The sequence below is a fragment of the Rhinopithecus bieti genome, unplaced genomic scaffold (assembly GCF_001698545.2).
Source record: "Rhinopithecus bieti isolate Rb0 unplaced genomic scaffold, ASM169854v2 scaffold_74986, whole genome shotgun sequence".
NCBI classification, from domain to species: Eukaryota; Metazoa; Chordata; class Mammalia; order Primates; family Cercopithecidae; genus Rhinopithecus; species Rhinopithecus bieti.
Window position 1 is genome coordinate 63,884 of NW_016827868.1, and position 18,526 is coordinate 82,409.

Below are 18,526 nucleotides of genomic sequence, written 5' to 3' on the forward strand. Positions count from 1 at the left end.
AGAAGTAGAAAAGCAGTCTAAGTGTTTGAACCAATTCACAACAGAGCTTTCTATTTGGTCTTCTTGTGAGATGCAAAATGTTTGTGAGCAGGAAAAACATTGCCCTGGACTAAAGGTCTCCTGACGAAATGAGTCAATCTGTTAAGAAATATTTCTGTCCACAGCTCTGTACATGGTATCCTTGGCCTCCAGGTACCTCAGAGTGTAAACAACAGTGTCCAAAGGCAGAATGAATGCTGACAATGTAGGCCTCTTATAGAAGACCTGTTTTCTATTGAGTTCATTAGCTTGTGCTTGAGGTAGGCAGTACAAGCACAGACATATGGAAAATGACCGTGATGAGGTAGAGGTTGGGGGGCACAGGTGGCAAAGACCTCAGATTAGGAAATTCTAAGCATGATGGAGGTAACAAGGTCGTCAATATAGAAAAGGCAAACCAAACCCATGGACACCTGCACACATGTGTGGTGAATAAAATACTGTTTATTTCATAGATAGTATTGTCAATGCAGGAGAGTTTCATGACAAGAAGGGTGTCAAACAAGAAGTGGTCTAAATAGCATATGTGCTCCTTTTGTACCTCTGTGACACTGTGGTTATTTAGACCACTGTCATGACCAGGCCAATGCAAAAGGCACCACATACCAACTGGGCACATACCCTCTTATTCACAAAGACTATGCACTCCAGGAATTCCCAGACAAATACACAGCAGTCAATGGTGGTCAATAAGACAAAGATCATTATTTATAATTCAAAGGATGAATGTTTGAGGGGATAAATACCCCATTTTCTATGATAAGCTTATTTCACAGTGGATGCCCATAAATATATACACCTACTATGTACCCATAAAAAAATTTTTTAATCTTAAATAAGTTTTTTTAAAAAAGAAAGAAAGAATCCAGAAATTTTTAAAAAGATGACAAAAAACAAGAAAATATCCTGGTTCTGAGCTATGAGACTAGAAAGTATTGCGGAATAGGGACTAGTGTATAAAGTCTCTGAACTAACCAGCATTCTCAGGAAAACATACATGACCAATGTGGGTGAGAGTCAAGATCATGGCATTCCCTGCTGAAGTTAAGATGTGGATGACATCACTCACAGAAGCTGGAGACAACCAAGCAAGGTGAACTTTGTCAGCTTCTGTGAGGTTCTTTCTTTGTATTTTGAAGTTTTAGGGATAACAATAAAATAGATCAACATAAGAAAACTCTTGTGCTGCCATGTTTCTGTCATGAGCAGAAAATGGCATAGTTGACAAGATGACAGGAGTAGTGCAAGACAGCTCTAGCCAAGACCTCTTGTAGTTGCACAAGCAAGGAATCTGCTTCTGCATCTTCAATGCATGTATTGTCTATCACTGTGGACTAGAAAATATAATCCTAGACATAGAGGAGGGAACTTTTAAACATACTCAAGATATAGAGTTACACTGAGTCCCTGCTATTATATTTTTCTTCTTTGCACATCTCCTCCCAGAAGACCCAGGTATTAAGAAGGGATTGTAAACAGCATGAAGATGGCTGTGGCCAGTGGGTGCCAGTGAATGGTAAATTTTATTTAAAAATTTATATTTAAAAAATGAATAAACACTAATCTCAGCAATGAAATCTGTATTTTAAAAAACTGTAAAAATGGGTTGTTCAAATAGAAGTGTGAGCGTGAAGGGATGTCAAGAAAGATAAAGACTAAGATAGAGATATGGTGACATTCCAGAGAGCAGCTTCAGGTGAATTCTGAACACAAAGTGAGATTTCAGTGAGGTAATATGGTCGAGGTGTCTCACTAAACCTAAAAGTAGAAGATTAAAAAAAAAAAAAAAAAAAACTTAGCAGAGATTTTCTTTTATAAATGAACCCTGAAATTAGGAACAGAGAAATGAGATCAAGAAAAGACTCCGGTGTATCAGCACGACCTGGAAAGTGACTGACCAATTTGTGAAGCTGCCAGAATTGCAAAGGGGAGGTAGGAGTTCACAGCAGCCTGCGCCTGGCATTTAGAGCCTGAAAGAGCTACTTTGGTAGAAAGGTCAGTTGTAATCTCAGGTGGACACTGATTTTTCTCTGTTGTTGGCTGAAATGTTATGAGGTGGGCAACAAAGACATGATAGCCACTCTGTCAAGAAGAGACAATCTATAAACTGTGTGGGAAATATACATTGAATCCGGAGTCTCCTGTGGAGAATCTTGTTTCTCTCCTTTTGTTCTTTGTCAGAATTACTGAACCTTAGGAAACAAACTTCCTTCCTCTTTCTCCCTCCATCATTCCCTGAAACTTGGCTTCTGACATGCTCACTTTATGAAAATTGCTCTTTCAAAGGTTACCAATGAAGTTTTTATTGCTAAATCCAGCACACATTCAACTTAGATCTCTCTGATGCATTTAATACCACTGGATACTGCTTCCTGGACACTTACACTGACTTGGTTTCCATGACACCACACACCATCCTCTCTGCCAAACATAATTTTTTGTCTCCCACGTCCCTCCCCACCTGCCATTCTTATCTTGTCTCTAACACCATGAATGTGAATGCTTCCTCAAGTCAGTGCTTGGCTCCCTGACCTTTTCTCTCTTCTCTCTTCCACCGAAAGACAAAACTCATTTTTGTTTCATTATCATTCATATGTTGATTCCTCTGAAACCTGTATATCTAATTCCAAGTGGCAGTCACATATTTCAAATTCTCCAAGACATTTCTTATATGTAGGTCATACTATCATTTCAAATTTAACAATTGAGGAACCAAGTTTACCACTTACCCTCCACCTCCTCCAAGTGAACATCCTCTCAATTGTCCTATCTGCACTGGCAGCGCCATGTTTTTCCACATCATTTGTAGTCAGAAATATGGTTCCATATTCTATATTTTTTCAATTCTCATCTTTGTCCTTTTTTGCCTTTACAATAAGACCCTGCCATCAGTCTAAGTTGTGTATCTTTGGTTTTATCCAACCACATATCAGAGTGATAATCAGTTACTCTTGATGCATGCATCCATTGCCTCTTTCCATCTAAATGCTCTCATATTCCCTCACAGCTAACAGAACACACAACAAATAATTTTTTACTGAACACAAATCTTGTTCTACCCTGTGTTCTACTCAGTCTCTTCCTATTCCCAAAGGTTACTGTGATTTAATGTCTTCTAACCATTGGTTACTGTGATTTAATGTCTTCTACAAACACCTAATGTCTCAGAAAGCATCTTTAAGGTGTTCTTTAATCCCTCAGGTGGTCTTCAGTTGTATCTCATACTGCTGCCTTGTTGAAGCTCCGAGTCAGATCCTCTTTCTGCTGCTGCCGATGCCTTCTTCCACTATGCTCTCTGAGGGCAAACTTTGTTGCATGGGCAATTAATGTAGCCAAGACAGCTCTGTTTGGGGCACACAGGTAGACCTGCTTCTCTTCAACACACTGTATCTTTTCTTCCCCACCCTCAACTCTTCCATAGCCATCCAGACAGGTGCCGCCACCTTGACCTGAACTTTCACTGGCAGGAAGGCACCCAAGAGGATCCAGCAACAGTGAGGATTGGCTCACTGTGAGAACCGCTCCCAGTTCTGAAGACCCAGGATTCATTTTCCAACATCCTGACATCAGAACTTTTCCTTTCTGCAATAGAAAGAATTCTCAGTTTCCGTTTTGACAACCCTTGAAGTGCAGGCTGTTCTCTTCCAAGGCCTGAGAAGCATATTCCAGGGAAGGAAACTAAACAACAGAATCAGACTCCACTTTTTCTCCATTTTCCAATTCTACTATAGATCCTACCTTCCAACCAAGCTTTTCTCTTCACAGTGTATGAATACAACATTTTTATATTCAACTACAAACCCTGGCACTTGGCCTCAACAGCTATGTAAAGCCCTTATCTCCAAGCTCTCTCACCATGAGTCTAAGGCTGTGTCACTTATCCCCAAGACCTGTTCACTGGACTCATTTCCCATTAGAGAAGACTCTCATCTACATTAATTTGCAAACCATTTTTTGTTAAAGAGAATGATTATTTATTTATGAAGAAAACTAAAAGCATCTGGTGAGCCCTGTGTTCTCCGAGTTTTATGGCACTTATTAATTAACATCTGGAAATGTTAGGGAATTGCATAGTCCCTGGTTTCTCAAGAAAGGTTACCTTCCTGCTCCTACTTCCAGCATTACCTGGTCATATTACTCAATTGTATTCTACTTTTTGTTGCTAATAAACTGTTTCTTATAAAGAAAAAATCCTCACTCAAAGTTGAGTCCTTTGATTCCACAGTATGTAATAGTTTATTTTCATGTGTAAGAAAAATTGTTAGATAAAATCAATGATCTAAATATAAATAAGTCCTAATACCCAGATTCAACCTAGAAGGGATCAGAGATAAACACAATAATAGGTATAATATGAGACAGATAGTGGTAACAGCCATAAAGACTCTAAAATAATGTTAATAATAACCATTCAGATACTGTTCCATGTACTTTATGTGTATCATAGTATCTCATTTATCATTAGAGAAACACTATGAGGTAGATAGTTTTATCTTCATTTCGCAGAGAAGGAAACTAAAGTTCAGAGGGGTTTAGTGACCTGCAGAATAGTCAGCCACTAGTAAATGGCAACATTGGAATTCTATCCCAAAGTCTTTTATCTTAACCATATGGGAAGTACAAAAGAGGGAAAATAACGTATAGTTGGGACATTAGAAAAGTTTTCATGAAGCAGATTGTTTTCTATTTTTCATATTTTTTGTATAAATTCAAGGCATACAAGTTTAGTTTTATTACATAGACAGCAATAACATAGTGGTGAAGTCTGGGCTTTTAGTATAACCATCACCTAAATAAGCTTGAGATTAATGTTGAAAAATGGCTGGAATTCCAAGAAACAGAAAAAAATAAGAGAGAAATTCACGACAGAATGAAGGCAATGAATAGAAGTAATGAAATCAGAAAATCTAGGAATGTATAAAGAACAACATTTAGAGGGGCTTGACTGGAGAATAGGATTAGATTCTGAGATACAGCCAGGTTAAAGCCAGATTGCAAATGGCATCGGCTTCCAAGCAAATTATCTTTATCGAATTCAGGAGTCAACAGATGCATAATCCCAACTTTTTCACTAACCCATACTGTGCAACAGGCCAGATAAGGCTTCACAACCTGGGCTTCCATTTAGAGAAAAAAGTAGAGAATGGAAACTCCCCAGGGATAAGAATAGGAAGGATACTTTGAACAATGATAAAGAAAGTGTATTCTTGGTGGCAGTGATTGTGTCATTGAAAAGGCTGATTAGGTCTGGGGTGAGCTAAGAGAAGAGAGAGTGAATAAGAAGCTGAACAATAGAATGAGAAACAAGACGCCATATAATTTAGGGATGAGAGAGAAAGAAATAATGTGGCTAGAAAGAGGAACATCAGTTTGATATCTCAGAGGCAGACAAGGTTTGAGTGATGGTTAATAAACTGTACAGAGAGAGAATGAAGTAGATGTAGAAAGAATGAAGATGGAGATCTCTGGGGTTGTGCAAGAGTCAGTGACCACTGAATCCCTAGCACCTAGTGTAGTACCTGAGAATTAGTGAATAAATGTGAGTATTAGTGGGGTCATCACCAAAGATGGATTAGATATACACTCAATGATCCAGGACTCAAAGAAGAGGAGAGAAAAACTTGGGGAGATGTTGACATCTCTGCAGGTAGTATGAAGTAACCAGAGAAACAAGTAATAACGAGAAATGGAAAGATCTAGGGTAAGGAGGTACCATGATATGCAAAAGAAAAAAAGCGCTGAGTAGAAGTAGCAGAAAAATACTAAGCTTCATGGGGACAGAAAGTTTATTCTCCAAGTCCCTCTTTCCCCTTAGCTTTGCCTGAATGTATTACTTGATGTTGAATTAGGCAAAGGTGAAGGCACTGTTTAGGGTCTTCAGCAGAAAGTAGAATCCTAGAATATCCTACAAATAGAGACAACTTGAGAACTATAAAAGAAAGAAAAGGCCTTGTTCCCACAGCCCACGAGAGGGTTGAGCTCAGCAATACACTCCACATGGCTCAGGAGCTTCTGGCAGAGCACAGAGCCATCAGAGAGAGGGGCCCAGAGAGCAGAGAGAGACTCTGCTGACATGGCCAGCCCAGCGCCTCATCCCACCCATAACCCTACTGCCCTGCAATGACTCTCTTCCCAGCAATAAAATCTGGGTCACAGGAGTTGGAGCTCTAGCCATCACTTGTCTCTAATAAATAACTCCCATTGATTTTCCAGCTCAGGGCCTCACCACTCCTTCACCGTAAGGGCCAGGGGGCAGACCTGGAAAATCCCTCACACATTATTGGTGCTCTTCCTCCCCTATCCTCACCCAAAGTGCATATAAACCCTGAATAGCCTGAAGTCTAAGGGCGTGAATATCAGACGCTAGGGGGATAGCCACTGTGTTGTCTGCTGCCCTCATCCTGGTCACTGCTAATGCTATAATAGCCCTAGGCCAGGAATATGAACAAGCTGCTGCTTTGGGTCTCTGTCCTCACCAGCCTCCTGGAAGCCTTTGTTCACACAGGTAAGGAGGTCAAGAAATGGTCAAGAATCATAAAGTGAGAAAATAGGTTGAAGCTGAGACATCTTTTCTCTGCATTTATGCTGAAGGTCATTTTCTTTCTTTCTTTCTTTTTCCCACAGACCTCAGTGGGAAGGTGTTTGTATTTCCTAGAGAATCTGTTACTGATCATGTAAACTTGATCACACAGCTGGAGAAGCCTCTACAGAACTTTACCTTGTGTTTTCGAGCCTACAGTGATCTCTCCCGTGCCTACAGCCTCTTCTCCTACAATACCCAGGGAAAGGACAATGAGCTAGTAGTTTATAAAGAAAGAGTTGGAGATTATAGTCTATACATTGGAAGACAAAAAGTTACATTCAAAGTTATTGAAAAGTTCCCGGCTCCAGTGCACATCTGTGTTAGCTGGGAGTCCTCATCAGGTATTGCTGAATTTTGGATCAATGGGACACCTTTGGTGAAAAAGGGTCTGCGACAGGGTTACTCTGTGGAAGCTCAGCCCAAGATTGTCCTGGGGCAGGAGCAGGATTCCTATGGCGGCAAGTTTGATAGGAGCCAGTCCTTTGCGGGAGAGATTGGGGATTTGTACATGTGGAACTCTGTGCTGCCCCCAGAAGAGATCCTGTCTGCCTATCAGGGTACCCCAGTCCCTGCCAATATCCTGGACTGGCGGGCTCTGAACTATGAAATCAAAGGATATGTCATAATCAAACCCCTGGTGTGGGTCTGAGGTCTTGACTCAACAAGATCACTTGAAAATGAAATGACCATCTAAGAGATCTGCTCAAAGCAACTGGATACCAGATCTTACACCTGCAGCTCTTTCTTCTTTGAATTTCCTATCTGTATATCTGCCGAATTAAAAAAGATATATTGTATCTTTTTTACAATACCTGCATTTGTTTAGTGCTTATCATAGTCCCATATCTTTATCTTATATCTACTACTTATCTATCTACTACTTATTTGGTAATTGGTGTTTCATTATCCTGAAAAATCAAATTGCCAAGTATGGGGAGGAAAACCTATAAGTAACTAGAAAGGTATATCACAAAACCAGGGCACTCAATAAGCAGGACAGTGGCAATACTTAAAAGCTACTAACAATCATTTTAATAACGATTCAAAATATGTGTGGAATTGCAATCACAATTCTTCTGTTTCTCCAGCTACAAATCGATCAAAAAGACGTCTGAGGTTGCATCAGGGAGACAACTATAATGAAATAAGTAAGCAATAGTTGAGAACGTAACAGCAAGTAATGAGACAGGAAGAATAAAACTAGAAGTCAGAATGAAAACCAAAAAAGTATGAGACTGGGATGGTTTTGTATGAAGACAAACATAACTTTATGTCTCAAAAACCTCAGTAGGACTGTACAATACTTGATTTTCATAATGCTGTCCTGATGTCATCAAAAAATGTTATACTCTGAATATTGCTTACATGAATATGCTGTCTGAAATTATTCCATGGATTCACACTTCTTACAGGACGTGATTTAAACCTCTAAATATGACATTGCCCTCCATAACCTGGTCCCACTTACTCTCTGAAATGTACACAGAGAATACACACAGAATACTCTCCGAAATGGACTTTCCATGTACATTTCAGATACAACTGTTAGCAGAGCAAGTGACATCCTAACTATCACACTGCAAAATAATTGTCAGATGCTATTACTAGTAGTTATTTTTATGGTTATGAAAAGCATGGAACACAGTGCCTGGCCCACCATCAACAGATATGAGTTGCATTCCCAGAGAAGCAAGGATCCCAGAGGGAGTTTGGGCTATATATATTGGAAATAAGACAGGCTTTTCTCACTGATAATAAGTAGAGCATGAAGTCAGTGGAATCAGAAAGATAGCATCCAGAACAGTTTCAGGATGGTAACCAATGTGATGATTTCAAACTCATGAGGCCATTTGGCCAGAATGAACAGAGGCAGTAGCCAGATATGAAGAAGTAGGATAGAATCTAGAAACTCCATAATGGGGCAATGGGGTGGAAGCAGAGAGGACCAGACAGAACCTGTGAAGATTTGCTGAAGTACTTAAATGGAGCAGCAGGGGCTTCATAAGAACATTTCAACCTCATTTCTGGTGAGGTGGTAAGATGGTTTGGATATGGTTTGTTTGCCTCCACCAAATTTCATCTTGAACTTTTATTCCCAATATGGTGTTGTTGGAAGGTGAGTCCTAGTGAAAGGCGTTTGAGCTATGGGGGTGGGTCCCTCATGAATGTTTTGGTGCTATTCTCACAGTAATGAGTGAGTTCTCACTCTTATGAGAGTACATTAACTCTTGTGGGATCAGATTGGTTCTTGCCAGATTTAGCTATTATAAAACCAGGATGTCCTTTAGGTTTTGTTTTCTTTGCACATGTTCACTTCCCCTTTGACTTTCTCCACCATGTTTTGATACAACACAAAACCCCTCACCAGAAGCCAGAGGCATGATCTTGAACTTCTCAGCCTGCAGAGCAATAAGCTAAATAAACCTCTTTTCTTTATAAATCACTGAGTCTCAGATATTCTTTTATGGCAACACAAAATGGACTAAGACAGGTAGAACTTATTTAGAACATTGAGTTGGTTAGGTAGACAGGGATTTTAGCAATATGAGAAACTATTAATTTCTGATTGACAGCTCATGGGTTAAGGCTTGCTTTATGCTTTCTTAACCACCTTTCCATAAACTTGTACTGTGAGTACTAGAAGGGTCTGTCTATTCTTGCATATCAGATATTTCTATCATGTTCACTAACATTGTGTTTTGGTTTAACAATCCCTTTGCCTAGGAACCTAAAACAAGTTTTAGAAATGAAACCATTGTACTTCCAAGTGATATAATCCATTCATTCAACTATTTATTAAGCAACTTCTCAAAAATATGCCAGGCAATGCCAGGTACTGAAAATATAATATTGAGTAAAACAATCATGGTGCTTGCTATTTTGGAATTTACATTCGAATAAGTCTGTGTTAACTACATGTGGGTTTCTCCTGACAATAATCAGCCTGTATTGTAATCCATCCCTCACATGTTTAGGCTTTCTTCTATCTCAGGTTGATATCATAGTCCCCCTCTCACTTTCCCCTAAGTTAAAGGTATTATTTATTCTTGGTGATCATTTGCAACTACTTGCACAGATCTCAGGATAGAGTATTTGTGACAGGTTTCTTGTTCTTGTGAACCCTCTGCCTCTTAAAATGGCTCTTTTGAACAGAATCCAAAATGACTACACGTAAGCTCTTTCTTCTATGTTGTCTGTACTTCAGCCAAAAGAAACATTTATACATCTCTTGTCCCTATAAATTCTAGAAGTCTCAGATGGTCTTAATATAGACAACACTTTCCTATTTACACAGTGTTGCAGCTTTCTCAAGTCCTTTGAGTTGCCCAATAGCAAGAGGGATATTTCAAGCTTCCTCAGTGATTCCACAGAAGCCCCCACACTAGGCTTGAGGTTGGTAAGGAAGTAAAAAATAATAATCTTCTCAAGATACAAATAGCATAACCTAATACTCCCTCAAAGAAGCAACAACAGCAAAACAGCAGCTGTCTGCAAAGAAGTTCTTTGGAGAAGTTCCTTCCTATGCCCACATTCTGCCTTCTCTGTGCACCTTGTTTTAGCCAAAAGATAGAAGAGTTATAGAGATGGTTCTTAATCATTTCCTTCATAAATTTTTTATTTGAGTGAATCTGTGTATATTATTTTTATTATTAATATCTATCATATTGATGGCTCATTCAAAACTGAAGAGAGTCCATTTTAACATCATTTATAATAGAGATGGTGATACGGTTTGGCTGACCAAAATCTCATATTAAATTGTGGTTCCCATACTGCCCATGCGTTGTGGGAGGGACCCCGTGGGAATTAATTGAATCATGGGGGTGGCTACCCTCATGCTGTTCTCATAATACTGACTGAGTTCTCACAAGATCTGATGGTTTTATATGGGACTTTTCCCCCCTTGCTCCACGATCCTCCTTCCTGCCACCATGTGAAGAAGGATGTGTTTGCTTCCCTTTCTGCCATAATTGTAAGTTTCCTGAAGCCTCCCCAGCACTGTGGAACTGTGAGTCAATTAAATCTCTTTCCTTTATACATTATCCACTCTTGGGCAGTTCTTTATAGCAGCATGAGAACCGACTAATAAAGATGGAATTTCTGGTAACGTCATCTTGGCATTTTTCTCAGATATAGTTGTTGTCACAACAATGAAAGCAGCAAAAGTCACAGAGCAAACTACTTGAATAATTCAGAATCTATAAAGAAAATGGAAGAATTTGGAGGCGCAACAATCCAGGAACATAGTTGTGTAGTGATTTAACAATTACAGAGATAATCACCCCCTTTCCCATACTTGCCACTAAGGCTGGTAGATACTAGGAAACAAGTAGTACACAAGATGTACAATGAGTTGCTAAAACCAGGAGTCATCTCTAATAAGAAAAGCAATTTTTGACTCTGTCTCTATCTTATGCAAGTAAAGATCTGATTCTTATTTTTGGCTATAGAAAAACAGGTAAGAGCATTTAGCCACATAGCTTCAGGACTGGTTTTAACAGAAGTCCATAAATAATTTTCCTGGATGAGAAGGCTTGCAGGTAGTTTTTTGTGAGTTTTGTGTGGGAGACTCTGGGTGGAGCTCTGAGACTAAAGCAATGAGGCCTCTTAGTTTGGGATATGCCTTAGCTAAGACTTGAGTTGAAGTAGAAGTTTAAAAAAATATTTTATCTGCACTGGATAGGATCAATGTATAGTCACATTTGGAATGCAATGTAGAGACTTTTTAGGTATTCATGAGACTTTCCATTATTTAGAAAGAATAGGTGTCCAAGACCATTCAAACGACAGAAGAAAAAATGAAACATGACCTGAATTGTCTTTAATCCTTGTCTTGTCAAGACTAAATAGCTGATTATAATATAAACTAACTCCAATTTGTATTCCATAATTTTCTGTCTTGTTTTTATCTGGCTGTGGCCACTTTTCTGAGTTTAACTTGGGAGATTTGAGCACTGGTAAAGGCATCTGCATCATGTCACATACAACCACAGGATCCAGAAGCAAAGCTAATCTATTATTATTGACATATTTCACTGAAGCCCATAATCTACGAGGGGTTCACACAGCTGTGCCTGGGGTGAGATGCCAAAGACAAATACTTCATCTAGAGTTCCAGCTGTTGCAGCAGCTTCTCTCAGTATCCTTATGGGGATCCTATAAGGATTCAGTTTGACAATGCATACAAAACACCTACTCAGTCCCTGTTCTGGCACTCAGTCCCAGTGCAAGTGCTCAGTGATTGTTAGCTATAAAGATGAGGAGGATGATGATCTCAAATTTAATCATCTGCCCTAACTTCTTTTTATATTCTGACAAATCAAAATGAGCACTCTTGCTCCATTTTCAGTTTCTACCCCCAAAACTAATTCTTACCTAACCTAACCAAAGCATGGCCTCTGCTAGCAGGAGAAATGATGTAAGCTATTTCTATATGCAAAGACAGACACCATATCTGACTTTTATATGAGCACATTCTCACTGATAGTAACTGACCAAGGACCAAACATTAACAGGGGTTCAAAAGAAGAAAAGATGGCGCCATGTGACAACATGTCTTCAACTGTGTTGAGCTATTTTTTTCCCTGAAGAAAAATAAGTAGCAGGCCATGTGAGACCAAAGCTTGCTCAATATTCCTAGTGTGATCTGCTTGTAATGAGATCCTCCAGCTCATTTCTGGATTCTGACTCTGTGCAGACCCATGGGAGACATGGTAAGTCTCTTGACAAATTGATGCAGGAGACCAGAGCTAGACAGAAGAATGTCTCCTCTGAGAGTCTCTTTCTAATCACAGAATGTAAGGGGGCAGCTCTTCTAGAGCCAAAGCAAAAAGGGCCAAAGGGACTCTGTGAATATCACCCTGTGCTTCAGCCAGAGTCCAGTGAAATGTAAGTGACCCAATAATCTAATAAGGCTGAGAATCAAATAAGGCCAAACTTTTAAAGACATCAAGAGTCTGTCATTTATTTTTCCAGACAAATGATAGTCAGATTTCCTAGAATTGTAATGATCTTTTGTAAATTAGTCATGATTATTCTAAAACTGAACACAGAGAGATTCCACAGACTCCAGAAGGTAGATGGACACTTTTGGGTCTGAGAAAGCTTCTAGACAAAAGAAAAGTTATTATCCTCTTATTTATTCAAATAGCTCTCATGATTATCAGCTTCTTAAGATGTTGACGACTCTTTCCCTGGCTCCTTAGATCTATTTTGTTTAAAAAAGAAAGGAAAGGGAAGGAAAATAAGGGAAAGGAAGGGAGGGGATGGAAACTCTACCAAAAAGGCAGGTGACTATTTTTTTTTAACTGTGTAATTCCTTTACACACAAAACATAATTATAGAAGTTTTGCCTACCTGCATATTTTAATTTTTTTAACACAGATTCTGTTTCCAGCAACAAATTTTGCTTATAAAGATCAAAATATTTGTGGGCATCCATGGCTATTGTAATAATTTCTTCCCCTTGCAAATGGCATTTCCTTTACACTTTCAAATTGTGTTTTCCCCTCCACTTTATTTTTCTTTTTCCTCTGGTAGGAATATTGACTTCATAACTAACATTTTGATGCATGAGCACATTTCAGTATTTTTACTCTCCCACAGGGTGTTTTATCCTTCCGGAATGTATAAATCATTTTGAAAGCTTCTTTCTGTTCTATACTGTGCTTTTGAGATTATCCGCTGGTGTGTTCCCTCCACAGAAACACCCTTAGGGTTCAGTCAGATAAGGCCCAGATTTGGGTGGTAGAAGGGCTGCTGCTACTGTGCTCAGCTGCACTCGCTTCTGGCTGGGTGGAGACTCAAAAAAAGCAACAAGTAGAAAAAAAGAGAGAGAGAGAGGGGTGAGGGTAGCCATCTGGTGTAACACAGCCCTTAAGTTCACTGAGACACATTCTAACCACTGAGAACTCACCCTGGCAAACCTCCACGGGTGAGACCAACCCATGCATTCCACACATTTTTCTGGCTCCATGGTACCCTCTGGGACCTCTTCTCCCTTCCCAAGCTAAACATTGGTGCTCATTGCTGCCTGATTTTGTGTGTGTAAGGCTCCAAGAAGACCAAGGACAACTAACAATGTGATTTCCTCCTGTATCTCAGACTTCCTTGTCTCTCTCACCAGGGCCTTCCTCACTTCCAGGGACAGTAACAGTTGTGTATTTGACATTTGAGCCATAATTTCTCACAGTAATAATTTTAGATTGCTTCTGCACCTCAGAAAGTGACAGGTTAAAAAATGAGACAACCAGGCAATTGCCCTTAATCACAAAGGAACTCCAAAACATCATTGGATAGGTAGCAAAATGAAGTGAAACACATAATAGAACTCCTTTCAGGGAGAGTGATGTGGTTGGGAAGAACACTTGGAAAACTCAGGGCGAGCAATGACACCTACTCTAGGAGGTGTGGAAGGCCACTAAGTGCACTCTATGCAGGACAAAGCCCAATCACTGTAGGGCTCATTTGTTTGTTTGTTTGGGCTAAGCCTAGTGTTGGGAGATCCCCTGTAGCTGAGCTCCACATGCAGGAGAAATGATAGCTTCCCCTATGGCAGGGCTTTACCTTTCCCTCACACACCACACACCTTTCCTCCAAATAAATACTAAACAACATGGAAAGAACATTGGTTTGAAGGGGCTATTCTTGCTCCCAAATCTTACTCTGACCTTTCATTTTTGCATTTGTTTCCCCAAGTTTTATGAATATCTTAAGATATTATTTTGTTGCCCATTCCATACAATTCAAATGTACACCATAGGCAATAAACTACTTTTCCTGGGCTTATGTACCTGACCCAGTTTCCCTGCATCTAGTGAATCCGTAGCCATCCTGTCTATATCTTCACAACTTATTCCAAGAAAGTAAATTTATATTTACATGAAACATTTTTACAACAAATCAGTGACTGCTTTAGGGTGAAAGCAGCACTTTCCAGCTCCTAAATTAAAGATACCAGAAGATTTTTCCTCCTCCTGATTTAATTCAGTTTTGTATGTTCCCTCCTTCCCTACTCCAAATACGTCTATAGTTTTCCTGGCTCAGCATAGCCTTAACTATATTTTGTCATTCATTGCAATAGGCTCATTAGGAAAGGGAAAAGGCACAAGAGATCTGTTGTTCTCATCTAACACATTAACAAAATTCTTCTTTTTTTACTCTACATAATCAGGCTTTCCAGCCCAGGACTCTACTAGAGCTGTGGCCAGTAAGGTCATTGGTAGCCTCCTTCTTAATCAATTGAATATATGTTTTCAGTTGTCACCCTCCTTGACTTCTCCAAGTTATTTATGAGTTATAATTTTATGCTTAAAATATTTTAAAATGAGCCATTATCATCCCCGTAGAAATGATAAAAGTCAAAGTTCCCTATAGCACCCCCAGCACAATATAACTAATTCATGATAATATCAAGTTCATATTCTTTCAGGCTTTTTCCCCCACATATGCAAATATTTATGAACATCCAGAAACACACACACACACATACATGCAAATATTCCTAACTATATGGCAGCACATCATAGTATTGTTTTCTAAATATCTCATTTTGTGGTTGTTATTTAACGTATTCCACACGTCTGTTCATGGTAGGACACTATAACAGCACAGTCCAGCATAACTTTTACCAACAAAAGAAAATGTTTGACAGCTGAGCTGTCCAATATGGTAGCCACTAGTCACATGTAGCTTTTTATCACTTGAAATGTGGCTAGTGTGACTAACTGAATTTTTAATTCTCTTTTATTTTAGTTAATTTAAATTTACATAGCGATAGCTCCATCCTATCCTTTCTAAAAAGCTACTTGGAGTTGCACTGTCACTCTCTTTAATCTTTGCCTATCCAACTCGTATCTCAGTGGTCTTTTAAGGCAAATTCCTTTAATTTTAGTGACACACTCATTTCTACTCGAAACATTTGCCTCATTTTCCATGATGGACTATTTTCTAAAACACCCACAATGTTTCCTAGATTCCTAGTGGCAGTTCCCTAAGTGTGCCAAAATCCCCCAGCCTGTTAGTGTTACTTGTTATTTAAGTAAAATGGTTCAAATCATCATTTGATATATGATGGAAATCCCAGACCCACTCACCAAATTTCTAGCAAATATTGTGTGTGCTTGTAACGGGGATAGGAGGGCAGGAGAAGGCCTTGTATTTCTTCTAGTCATTACAAGCTAGTGGTTTGTGCTTGTAAGGGGGATGGGAGGGCAGGAGAGGGCCTTGTATTTCTTCTAGTCATTACAGGCTAGTGATTTTTCTTCCTCAGTCTGGATTTTACTCCTTGCACATGATACCTTTTTCTGCACTGTGCCATCATCCACTTCTCTTTACTTCCTAACTACCACTAACTGAAAATTATACATATAAAAGCTTTAAACACAGGCTCTTGAGGCTCTCAAGGGAGTTTACATTACAATATAGTTCAGCAAACAATTTAAATCAAATTTTTATTCTCTGTATTCACCTCTTTATTCTTAGAATTCCCTTTGCCAAAAGAAATCAGCTATTTTCTTTTTTAATTCAAAGTCCAACTTTCTGTTGTGTTGCTGGTTCTCTTCTCTCTTTTTCCAACATCTTCCACTTCTCTCTCTAGTTTACATGTCTCCAAACCTTAAGCTCCTGTTAATACCTTCACAATAAATCAATTTTGCCGAAGGTTTGCCTCCCCTAGACCATCTAGGCTGGGCCCAGAGTACCTCAGCCTCACTCCCACTGAAGTGTTCCCAAAGGTCAGCTCTCACTGACCTTGATTCTGCTCCCCTACACTGTCACCAGAAGCTATCCACCAATGGTTCTAATTCAGTAAGTCCAACTCTCTCACCCCCATTTTGTTGTCTCAGCTGTGTGGACTTTCACAGGATGACATGGGATAGGACCCCTGTGCCATGCATATTGTAAAGGAAAATGCCTTCCTCCATGTGCTACAAAACAGCACATTTATGATGGCACTTTGAAAAGATATGGGCTGTGGTGTCACATATTGGCAATTCCTTGGCCAGAGGCTTAACAGTGTCAGCAGTGCTAGAAGATTAAGAGGACAGCACAAACAGAAAAGGGAGAAGATGGTGAAGTAGCTATATAACATGAGCTAGAACGCTTCTGATTACAAAGCAGAGAAATTGACTTTTTTTCTTAGTGTTTTTCTATAGTCATTGCTCTATCCTTGTTCTAGAATTCATGTCATGATAACAATTTCTTGACATTGACTTCTTGCATTGCTTTCAGACATTGCAATTAAAGAATGCAAAGAAAGAACTTCACAGAGGTAACAGAGCTTGTTTTCCTGGGATTCTCCAGATTCTACAAACATCGGATCACTCTCTTTGTGGTTTTTCTCATCATGTACACATTAACCGTGGCTGACAATGCCATCATCGTGACCATCATCCACTTTGACCGTCACCTCCACACCTTCATGTACTTCTTCCTGAGCATGCTGGCTAGCTCAGAGACAGTGTACACACTGGTCATCATTCCACAGATGCTCTCGAGCCTCATAGCCCAGACCCAGCCAATCTCTCTAGCAGGTTGTACTACCCAAGTGTTCTTCTTTGTTACCTTGGCCATCAACAATTGCTTCTTGCTCACAGTGATGGGCTATGACCACTATGTGGCCATCTGCAATCCCCCGAGATACATGGTCATCATGAGCATGAGGGTGTGTGTCCAGCTGGTGTGTGGAGCCTTTAGCATTGGCCTGGCCATGGCAGCTGTCCAGGTAACATCAATATTTACCTGACCTTTTTGTCTCAGGGTGGTTGGTCATTTCTTCTGTGACATCCTCCCTGCCATGAAACTCTCCTGTATTAATACCACTATCAATGAGATAATCAATTTTGTTGTCAGTTTATTTGTCATCCTGGTCCCATGGGTCTGGTCTTCATCTCCTATGTCCTCATCATCTCCACTAACCTCAAGACTGCCTCAACTGAGGGCCGGAAGAAGACCTTTGCCACCTGTGCTTCCCACCTCACTGTGGTCATTGTCCATTATGGCTGTGCCTCCATTGCCTACCTCAAGCCCAAGTCAGAAAACTCTACAGAACAAGACCTCCTTCTGTCAGTGACCTACACCATCATCGCTCCCCTGCTGAACCCTGTTGTTTACAGCCTAAGGAACAAGGAGGTCAAGGATGCCCTACGCAGGGGCATGGGCAGAAACATTTCTTAATGCATTATTCCTCTACATAAATAGACATTTATTCATAGAAATGTGTGTCCTCACTTACATTAAACAACCTTACGACTCTGTCCCATGCAGTCTATGCTGCAATGGGATGTGCATGTCTTGCTTTAGTATATTTATTACAAAATTTTAGTCTTTGTTTCCATATATTTCAAAGTTTTGTCCAGGCATTTTCAACTACGGATGTGAGAGGTCAAGGAGAATGGGCATGACTTTTAGGAAACAATATCCGAATTTCTAAGATGAAGAAAGGGACTTCTTAAAAGTATATTAAATGTGATTATACTGTGTTTAAAAAATAAAAAGCAATGTGTATCATTTTGTAATGCAATCTACAGAAAATAAAACTACAAAATCATCTCAGCAAGGTAAGGATAGTCAATAATGATGGATTCCCCTGAAAGAAAATAGTATCAGAATTGTCAGGGAAAAGTGAAATGAGTGTATTAAATTTAAAAAATAGGAAAGTTGGAAAACACTGGTTTAGTCCTTGAAAATTTAGTCTTTGTTATTCAATTTATGCTAAAGCCTTTGCTTTTATCCAGTGTAGTCATCAGATGCTGGCCACATGGCCACAGATCATACTTAACTCTCACCTTTCTAATCTAAATGCCCTAATTCAGTTCTCTCTGGCTGCTGGTTCTCTCCATGGGATCAACTTCTCTCTGATCATTATGAAGAAAAATTGAATTGGTCAAGAAGATCTGTGCCCTG

The 18,526-nt window shown here is 39.5% G+C and overlaps 2 protein-coding genes across 2 annotated transcripts; both read left to right on the top strand.

Annotated features, from left to right (window-relative positions):
* The first annotated feature begins 6,362 nt into the window (after positions 1–6,362).
* On the top strand, positions 6,363–7,439 carry LOC108523510 (serum amyloid P-component). Its single transcript, XM_017864152.1, has 2 exons — positions 6,363–6,544; positions 6,664–7,439. Exons 1-2 carry the CDS (start codon positions 6,481–6,483, stop codon positions 7,269–7,271), a joined length of 672 nt encoding a protein of 223 aa, XP_017719641.1. The 5' UTR covers positions 6,363–6,480; the 3' UTR covers positions 7,272–7,439.
* A 9,422-nt stretch (positions 7,440–16,861) lies between these two features.
* On the top strand, positions 16,862–17,856 carry LOC108523508 (putative olfactory receptor 10J6). Its single transcript, XM_017864150.1, is given in 2 exon segments — positions 16,862–17,487; positions 17,490–17,856. Coding segments are annotated over 2 exon segments (927 nt in total). The 5' UTR covers positions 16,862–16,868; the 3' UTR covers positions 17,798–17,856.
* Positions 17,857–18,526: the final 670 nt, after the last annotated feature.